Source organism: Gymnoscopelus braueri (genome assembly GCF_963280865.1).
Source record: "Gymnoscopelus braueri genome assembly, chromosome: 12".
Classification (NCBI taxonomy): domain Eukaryota; kingdom Metazoa; phylum Chordata; class Actinopteri; order Myctophiformes; family Myctophidae; genus Gymnoscopelus; species Gymnoscopelus braueri.
Genome location: NC_137614.1, coordinates 21186651 through 21197239, shown reverse-complemented (window position 1 = coordinate 21197239; position 10589 = coordinate 21186651). Strand labels below are relative to the sequence as shown.

The following is a 10589-nucleotide window of genomic DNA, read 5'->3' as shown; positions in this document are numbered from 1 at the left end:
GTAACTAATGTCTGACCCCTGATCTCCAATCTGACCTCCCTGGAGCTTAAACTCCCTGCGATGGAGGAAAGAAAGCTCTCGTAGAGAGACCAGCTTGTCTTGTGACACAGATGTAGGGTGTTCACTTTTACCTTTGGTGTCTGGTGCATTCCTACCTAGTGACATGGACTGAACTTTTGACTGTGGCTGAGGAACAATTTGTGGGGTGTGTGTGGGCATGTACTGCAACATTTGTTTACTAAGTTCCCCATAACTAGTAAGCATCTGCTGCAGATTTGCATCATGTGTGGTCACATTTTCAGCAGCCTCACTAACAACAATGACTTCATTATTCACTTCAACATTGACACCATCAACTTGACTGTTAGAAAATGAACCATGTGATGTACCCTCTTTTACACCCGAACCTTGAACCTGTATGATTCTATCAATCACATCTTTCATGTCTAGTAAATGTGATAATCCTTTATCCTCTAAATCTAGTAAGGCCTTACTGTACACATAGTCGTTGACGTAGTTGAAACACCCCTCTTCATCCTCTGCGGTGAGATGAGACAGAAGAGACTTGTCCATCCCTGGCAGTTGAACCAATGCCTTTGCAATCTGAAACAGCTCGTCGGCAGGTAGAGTGAGCAGGCTCTTTTTGATGGCCCACACCAAACTTTTCCTCTCACTGTCTGCCATGGCTGCTTCCCGATTCCTTCCTTGCACTTGGTACACAGTCCAGGATCACTTTACAATCTCTATCCGTGATGGGTGGTTCTTTCTACACAGCAGTCCTTACTCTTCATCAGATGTAGCAATTGGCAAAGCACATTCTTTAGTCTTCATCAGATGTAGTGGTTGGCACAACACAAGTTTGTAATCTTCACCAGTGATTCGCACAGCACTGGGCTTTCTCCTCATCAGATGTACTGTAGTAGTTGACACAGCACTGTCTTTCTCACTCTTCATTAGAAGTAGTAGTTGGCAAAGCTCTGTGTTTACTCTTCATCAGATGAGACACCTTGCTTCAGTTGGTGTGGCTGAAGAATGCTCCTTCATCAGTGGACCTTTACACCGGGTGTTGCTCCCTGGTTCATCAGGTCACTCTTGGTCCAAGATCAGTATCTCTGGATCAGCTTCCAGCCAGCAGGTGGCGCTGATCCCGGACGAGCCCCCAATAAACTGTTACAGGTACCAGGATCTGGCACCTAGTAGCAGATATATGTTACCTGGAAAACAGGTTAAAGTTGTATATAAGAATTAGAGACAGAGAAACATGGTCTGTTTCCACCGAGTCTCCTCTCAGTTATGATTTATTCACAATTCACAGTTCACAAAATAAACCCTAACTGTCTACTGCTTGCATTGTCCTTTTACTTTCATATTTACCCAGTATTTAATACTGCACATTTTACTCAGCATATGACAATACTGCCTTTTTCACTGTCTATCTAGACATATATTCACCTTGTCTTGTTCATAGAACCTTCACCACTACATCAAAATCAAACAAAATACAATAACCATTCTGTTCAATTCAATTCACATTCAAAATCAATAGAAACACCTTGTAACCTCTGTGTGCCTCTTACTATTTGCATTCAACTCCCAAATTCGTTTGGTCATTAATTAATTTGCATCTTAAGTGCATTTTTCAAATAAAGATGCTCTAAGCACCACTAGGACTTGCATATATCAGTAACAGTAATAATACCAAATGAACATAATATTTACATCTGCATGTTTTGCAGTTACAGTTACATGGTTTGAAACCATTTCCCCCAAAACCGTTTTTATCTCTGTTCAAAACACTGTAAATATACACATTAAATAATAAATGGAGCCAGCCAGTATATCAATCAAAACACAAACCTAACAAAAAGAATGGAGATGTGATACCCAGACACACACTATTAACGTGGTACACAACGGAGCAACGTGGTGGACGCCATTACAAACATTTCAAACAATGAGACACTTTTCACTCACTCCTTTTACACTTAAATTCGACCCAAAAGTGAACACAGTAAACTCCAGACGTTACATAAACAACAATAATCATTTCTGTGTGCTTTGTGAAGTATTACCCACCTGGAAAACAGGTTAAAGTTGTATATAAGAATTAGAGACAGAGAAACATGGTCTGTTTCCACCGAGTCTCCTCTCAGTTATGAGAAGAACCAGCAGCGCATGCGCACTAGACTACCTCAAAGACAATCTCAGTGGCAAAGCAGGTCGATACCATGGTGTTACACTGCCACCTATTGACCAAAGTTATTGTTGTTTTTAGGTGAAAACATTATATAATGACACAACCTGGGTTTGAAAGGTAAATAAAATACAAACACTTCTCAAAACACTGTGACACATAAAACAATCACACTAATGTGATGACACTTTAGTGGGCATCACACACACGCACACGCACACACACACACACACACACACACACACACACACACACACACACACACACACACACACACACACACACACACACATACTACACACTAGCACCGGTGTCCCTCCTCCTCTTCTTGCCTAACAAAACAGTATATTAAAATGATTATTACCTAATGTAATTACAATACATATTTACTGTGGAGTATGGCTGTCACAATTACAACATTTAAGTTGAAGATTAATTGTCATAAAAATTATTGTGATTAATGATTTAATTGTGTTTTGGAGTTGAACATTCGAACATATGAATAAAATTAAAATTTCGGTTTGCCTTTTAGGCTTCGTAATCAAAAATTGCACAGGGCAGATATGACAAATAACTTAAATATACAAAAAACCTTACTGACAGTATATAACAAAACATTTCAAAACTACAGTTAGGGTTAAGGAAATAGCTGTTATTACTGCATTTTGCCTGAACATTTTTTAACATCTCGAATAAATATGATTAGGCAATTATGTAATAACTGTGACAAGCCTAATGTGAAGTTGTATTTTCTTAAATGCAGGCTTATTAATATATCATAATTGTATTTATATAAACACACACACACACACACACGGACGGACGGACGGACTAGCACCGGCGTTCCTCCTCCTCTTCTGCATAACAAGACAGTATATTAAAACTATTATTACTTAAAGTTATTACGGTACATATTCACTATATTTACTGTGGAGTGGGGCTGTCCGATTAATTAATAATAATTCTCAAATAATTGTGATTAACGATTTCATTGTGTTTTTGGCATTGAACATTGGAACATATGAATAGCCTACAATTTAAATTTCTGTTTGCCTTTTAGGCTTCGTAATAAAAAAAAATGTTCTGAAAAGGTGGTTAGCTATACGGAATACATTAAAAGGTGTGTATTGTTGATTTCAAAGCAGTATTGTGTTGTAGGGGGTTGGTGTCCCTGGTGGGTTTGACCAGGGGGTTAGAGTGTCTCTGGTGGCTCGTGTTGGAGGGAGGGAAGCCGGGCGAGGAGAGTGATATTTTTCACTGTACGTTCTCCTACGGGCTGGGGGAGGCACCTGTCAGCAGGGAGTGTTGGGAAAACATCTGGTAGTCTAGTTACATTTACACTAGGGTTTAGACAAGTTACACTAGGCTACGGGTCCATTTCGTTCCATTAAGTTAAATTAACACTAGGCTACGGGTCCATTTGGTTCCATAGTTAAATGAACACTAGGCTACGGGTCCATTTGGTTACATAGTTAAATTAACACTAGGCTACGGGTCCATTTGGTTCCACATAGTTCATTTAACACTAAGTTAAGGGTCCATTTGGTTCAATATACTGTAGTTAATTTAACACTAGGCTACGGGTCAATTTGGTTCCATCCTATTGTCATAAGGGAGGACCGGCTGGTGGACCACGGCAAAAAGAAGAAAAAAATATAAGAATAGTTTAATATTTTCAGGAACAACTTAAATGTTTGTAAATGTAAATGTCACATTTTTCAACGTGGAAACAATTATGCAAAATAATTGTGATTATCTCAAATAAATTGATTCTGATGATTAGACAATTATTGTGACAGTCCTAATGTGGAGTTGCATTTTCTTAAAGGCAGGCTTATTAATATATCATAATTATATGTCTATAAAAAACAACACACACACACACACACACACACACACACACACACACACACACACACACACACACACACACACACACACACACATTCCATGTTGGGCGGGAGGAGTAGGACCGAGGCGCTACGTTCTCCCGGTGGGGGCTCCTGGCAGGTGAGATACAACAGCAGTGACAACACACAAATGTGTGTGGGGAGGAATTAATTGGCACTAAATTGGGGAGAAAATGAAAGAAAGGGGAAAAGATCATCTTTGGTGTGGGTTAAATTCCCAGGTGTTGCTCACACAATACTTCAAATCTGATAGTTTGAGAAAAGGTAAAACCATAATTACACATTCACCTTATTTAAAATATATATTTTTTCATTATAATAAATTCCCTTTATGCTTTAATTTAAACATTTGGAATTATCTGTGTATGAAATGTGTTACATGTTTATTGCATTTAGTAACTGCTGGATGATTTTATTACTCTGTGTGTGTGTTAAGCTGAACATTGGGTGAGGGGTGACATTTATATTTACAGCAGGCTGTACAATGAAACATGCAATGCTGCCCGCTACAGGCAAGGATTGACTGTTCATGTTATCTTTGTCAATACTTACAACCAGCCATTTTTTACAGTGAAGCTCATTCTCTTTTTTTATGTTTCTCTACAGCTCTCCAGGCTACAACAGGTAAAGCAACACATCGGTTTGTCTGTCTGTCTGTCTGTCTAGCGAGCACACTATTGTCACTATTTATTTATTCTCCCCCAAAGCTGTGGCACCTAACTACTCCTACACACTTTCACTTAGAAACCCCATTCAAAATGTAAAATCAGCTTACTGTGGACACAGATGCTTGTACTTTTCATTTTGAAATAATTTGTTGTTTTCGAAATATTTAACTTTAAGCACCTAATGGCACGATGGCAGTTATGTGTGATGCTATTAACCCATTCAGACCGGGAACGCATCCGTGTGTCATTTTTTGATTTCTTTGGCTATTAAAAAAATAGCAGATCTATAAGCTCGTAGCACTCTGTGTAGATCTGCTATTTTTGGGGAAAGAAATCATGAAAATGTGTTAAAATCTTTGAATATATATACATTTTTAACTCAAATCTTTGCTTCTGGGGGGTCCCTGGAACAACATATTTTGAGATGGGGGTCCGCGGCCAAATACATATAATTTCGGGGGTCCTGAACAAAGTTTGAAAACCACTGATATTATAGCAACATACGTTTGTTTTTTTAAACTGTTAGGATTTAGAAGACATTTGTAGAAGCAAAGATTTGAGTTATAAATGTTGGCTTTAAAAGATATATGTTAAAAGATTTACACAATTTTTCCAAAAAATAGCAGATCTACAAGCTCATAGCGCTGCACTCTGTGCCGCACTATGAGTATATCTGCTATTTTTGAATACCCAAAGAAATCTTTTAAATGACACAGATTATTTTCCGGTCTTAATGGGTTAAAAACCTCTGTGAACATCACCTGTAATCCCTCCTGATCCACAGAGGACGTGCCGTCCCCCACTGACCTGCAGTTCTACGACGTGTCTGACGTTAGGATCTCCATCACCTGGACCGGCCCCCCTAGCGAAGAGACCGGCTACCGCGTGACCTTCAGCCCTGTTCTCCCCGACGGCACAGAGCACAGGCCCCTGCAGCTGCCCATGTCTCCCAGCGCGTACGCAGAGATCACCCACCTGCAGCCGGGCACTCTGTACCGCTTCTACATCTACGCCATCAACGGAGAGGTGGAGAGCCAGCCGCTGGTGGGCGAGAAGTCTACCAGTAAGTGTCCATTAAGACACTTGAGTCCTGCACACCAGTAGTTCTCAAATGTTCTCATGTCAAGGACACCCCAAATTGGATAAAGTTGTTAAAATGATTGTGATGCTGTATTTCTTTTTTTTTTATGGGGACACCATGGAACCCCCCCAAGGACTCCTCGGGGTCCCCGAACCTCACTTTGAGAACCACTGCTGTACACTCCCGAATAAACATACAACAAACAACAAACCTTTCATTCCCAACCCTTCCAGAGCCCGACACCCCCACCAACGTGCGTTTCACCGACATCGGTCCCGACAGCGCTTTGGTCGTCTGGGAGGTTCCCCGCTCGGTGGTCACCGGCTACCGCGTCCTCGTGGACATGGAGGGCTCTAACCCCGTCCAGAAGAACATCCCAGGGGGGGTCGCTCAGTACGCTCTCAGGGGTCTTCGTCCGGACACGCAGTACACCGTGACCCTGCAGTCTAAGCAGGACAATGAGCTCAGTGAGGGTGTCACAGGGTACTTCACCACCAGTGAGTATCAGGAGATTATGAACCAAATGTATGGAGTCATTTGAATGAATAAGTTAAGGGAAATGGCACTCAATTAAATCATTTATTGTTTTTCTTCTTCCAGCTCCTCAGATGGGGAATGCACCTGCTTTCAGCACCGAGGTTACCGACCAGTCTATCGTCATCACCTGGATACCCGTCGGGAGGTGGAGCTACATGGTAGTAACAGCTCAATCACCTATCCATATCACCACACTATAGAACTAGATGTATAAATATATAATATTGTTCCTAATTGATTTTGGATGTTTGACCTCCTGTTCTCCAGCTCACCGTAGTTCCAGGCCAGGAAGGAGAGGCACCCAGAGATGTGACTTCTGACTCCGGAAGTATTTATGTGGCTGGTCTGACCTCCGGAACTGAATACATCTACAGTGTTCAGCCCGTCTTCGATGGCCGTAACCGTGGCAATCCCATCACCCGGAATGTGGTCACTTGTGAGTTTTTCTTTCTTTATTGTGTGACTTTATGACTTGTGGCTGTGATTATTATTAGGCAACAGGTACAGAGGAAAAAAGAAGGCTATCGAATAGATTTTCACAGTGACTTGAACATAATTTAATTACATTTAAATTCTGCTGTTTGACTACATCTCATCACGTCTAACCACTACTGATCAGAAAAGGTCACTTCTACACTGTAAAATGTTCTTTTATCTCCGGTAGCGTATAAAAGATCCAGTAAAAGTTAAATTAACACTCAGGAGTTTACAGTGTATAATGCCACAGCTGGTTCACACTCATCACACTCATAGTCCCATTCCAATGTTGTGATTTCCCCTCCGTACAGCCTTGTCCCCTCCTACGGACCTAAGACTGGAGTCCAACCCAAACACTGGAGATCTGACTGTCCACTGGGTAGGCGTTAGAACCCCAGGTAAATATTGACTGTGCTCCCCACGCTCTGCTGGCTCGGACCGCAGGTTTAGGCAAGGCTGGACCTTGGCCTACCAGTGATATTCCTTTTCCAGGAAACAGTCCAGTCCTCTTGCTGTCTTGCCTTCCTTTGATCTCTTTTTTTCGCATAAATTCTCACATTCTCTCAAATCAAAGATAGATACTTTATCTTAAATGCAATAATAAAACGAATGAATTAAAAGTTCTACAACATGAATTTAATAAAATAAAATAATATTTAATATCATATTGTTTATGTCCCTCAAACGTTTTTCAAAAGGTTTGAGCCTAAATCAAGCCTCAGATATACTCATTCCAACTAACTTCTCTCTGGCTTATAAAGCACTTTCACCTGCAATACCACATTGTCCTGTTTGGCACGGGGCGCTATTGAGACAGTTTGTATGCATGTTATCTCCTGGTTCTGTGTGGAAAAAGTAAAACAAAAAATAAGGAAAAAATACAAAAAATAAATAAATAATAATAATATTATAGTTTTTTTTGTTTTTTAACTGAAAAACGGGAGGGATTGTACCCTGGTGTGACGTCACGTCAGGGTGCAAATCAGTTTGGCCTGTTTTGACACCAATTTACAGAAAACCCCAGATTTGCTGTGAAAGCCTGAGTGTTCAAACTGGGGTATTTTTGGGGATAGAAGAGAGGTAGGGGAGACCAAAAACACACAAAAAAGAAGAAAAAGTTAAAATTCATGGTGTAATCCCTTTAATATAGCAACAAAAGTGTGGATAGTTACAGAATAAAGCAGTGCATGGATTTCTCACATTATTTACCCCGTAATCCTCTCTTTAACTCTCTATTTTTGTACGTCTTGCTGCCCTGTAGGCATTACAGGCTACAGAGCGGCGTGCTCGCCGACCGAGGGTCAACGAGGGACCTCTCTGGAGGAGTTTGTCAGGCCCGATCAGAACTCGGTAACACTGGAGAACCTGAGTCCAGGGGTGGAGTACAATGTCAGCGTGTTCACTGTGAAGGACCACATGGAAAGTGTTCCTGTGTCCACTACTGTCACAGCAGGTACTGTAGGAACAGGCCAGGAAAAACACATCTCAAACATCCCCCCTTGTGGCCAATAACAAAAAGATCTGCACACCAAATAGCTCCGGTTGGAAGGAATTTTCTACTATGGCATGGCTAAGTGGAATCAAATATTTCCACCATCGGTCTTTTTTTTTTTATTGTCTCCGCCAGGCCAAAAGGCATGAAGAGAGAGTATGTTTTGCACCATGTCCTTCCATCCGTCAGTGTGTCCGTGTGTATGTCCATGTGTCCATCTCAAAACATGAACGCAGTGTGCATTCCGTGCAATTTCCGTGCAATTTTGCACGCACATTCCCACTAGGCTGAGGAAGAACTGCTACCCTTTTCCCTTTTCCCATTGGCCTGTTATAGCGCCACCAGCAGGTCTAATTTAGCAAAAAAAAATTTGAAACAAAATGCCTCAAATCATGAATGCAGTGTCCGATTGAAAGGCCTAAGAAGATATGGCACCCTTTTCACATCTTCCTATTATAGCTTCACCAGGAGGCCACAATAACCTCCGAGGAGCACTTTATCTAGTTATATATTTTTTTGTTTTAATCATTCATCACACCAAGCTTCCTGCGGTTTATTCCATCTGTCTCCAGGATACTTTACTCGTTTTGACTCGTTTTGAGATCAGTCATCCTAAAATAGGATGACGTCACTATATTTAACAGCATCATGCAACCTGTCCTTTCTGAATATGATACATGTTTAATGTTGGGTCGCTGTGACACTGTAATTACACAGTCCTACTAACATGGCTGACTTTAATATTTTGCCATATGTGTCTGGTTGGCTACACCTTCAATTTGCATGGGGGTGATGTTATTGCTCACTGACGTTATTTTAAGTAAGAGGCATTGTTCATTCAAAATCATACTCATTTTTGGGGGTTAATTTATTAAGGTTATTATTCTTGAATGTTTTATTGATCACAATCATTTGAAATAGCTCTAGGTAGCATGGCTACTTTTGTCATCATAGTCATTGGTGTTACGAGCAATGTAAGTATTTAACTTTCAAGAGTATCTGTTTGTCTTCCTTTGTTTCTGATCTTGCCTGCGCTTTGCCTACGCCTTAACCCTTTCAGACGTCCCCGCGCCACGCCATGTTGACTTTGTCGACATTACTGACACCACCATTGGCCTGCGTTGGATCCCTCTGAACTATTGTGCCATAGTTACATTGAAACTCAATCTCCCAAAGCCCCATAGTCCACAGCGCCCCCCTGAGGCACATAAGTACCATTACAGTTGAATGAAGTGTATTCAGGTTGGGAAGAATCAAGGCCAATGTGAATGCAGACTCCACATGGGTCCATTTGGTTAAATTAACATTATGGCTCCATTTGGTTCCATATTAATTTAACACTAGGCTACGGGTCCAGCTGTTTCCATTTAGACTAGTTAAATTACCACTAAGATACAGGTCCATTTGGTTCCATAAAATTAAATGAACACTAGGCTACAGATTCATTTTGTACCATAAATGAACACCAGCAGGCTACAGGTTCATTTAGTTCTCTATAGTTAAATAAACACTAGTCTACGGGTCCATTTGGTTCCATAAAATTATATTAACACTAGTCTACGGGTCCATTTGGTTCAATATCAGTAATTTAACACTAGGCTACGGGTCATTTGGTCCCATATAATATATGGAATATTATTATTTAAATATTATGCAAGTTATCACAAAGCTACAGGTCCACATGGTTCCATTTAGACTAGTTAACTTAACACTAGGCTACGGGTCCATTTGGTTCCATATAATTAAATAAACATTAAACTACGGGTCCATTTGGGTCCATATATTTACGTTATTACTAAGCTACGGGTTCATTTGCTTCCTTATAGTTAAATTAACTCTAGGCTACCATTTAGACTAGTTAAATTAACACTAAGATAAGAGTCCATTTGGTTCCATCCCACTGGTTTAAGGGAGGGCCGGCCAGCCGGCGGACCACGGCAAAATAGTAATAATAATAATAATAATAATTGTTTAATATTTTCAGAAACATGGACCACTTTTTTATCACGACTGTACACAAATACACAGCTGGTCCTCGCACAAGCTGATGTCCACAGCCGGCCACGAGGCACACACACACACACACACACACACACACACACACACACACACACACACACACACACACACACACACACACACACACACACACAGTCCATTCGGTTCCATATAGTTAAATTAACACTAGGCTACGGGTCATTTGGGTCCATATAGTTATATGAACATTTGG

The 10589-nt window shown here is 40.7% G+C and overlaps 1 protein-coding gene across 1 annotated transcript; it reads left to right on the top strand.

Annotated features, from left to right (window-relative positions):
• Positions 1-4144: 4144 nt before the first annotated feature.
• LOC308096424 (fibronectin-like) lies at positions 4145-6590 on the top strand (the record flags this gene model as incomplete). The annotated part of the gene is made up of 5 exons (XM_080443846.1): positions 4145-4204; positions 4711-4744; positions 5557-5835; positions 6087-6350; positions 6454-6590. 5 exons carry the CDS (start codon positions 4145-4147, stop codon positions 6588-6590), a joined length of 774 nt encoding a protein of 257 aa, XP_080299972.1.
• Between the last annotated feature and the right edge of the window lie 3999 nt (positions 6591-10589).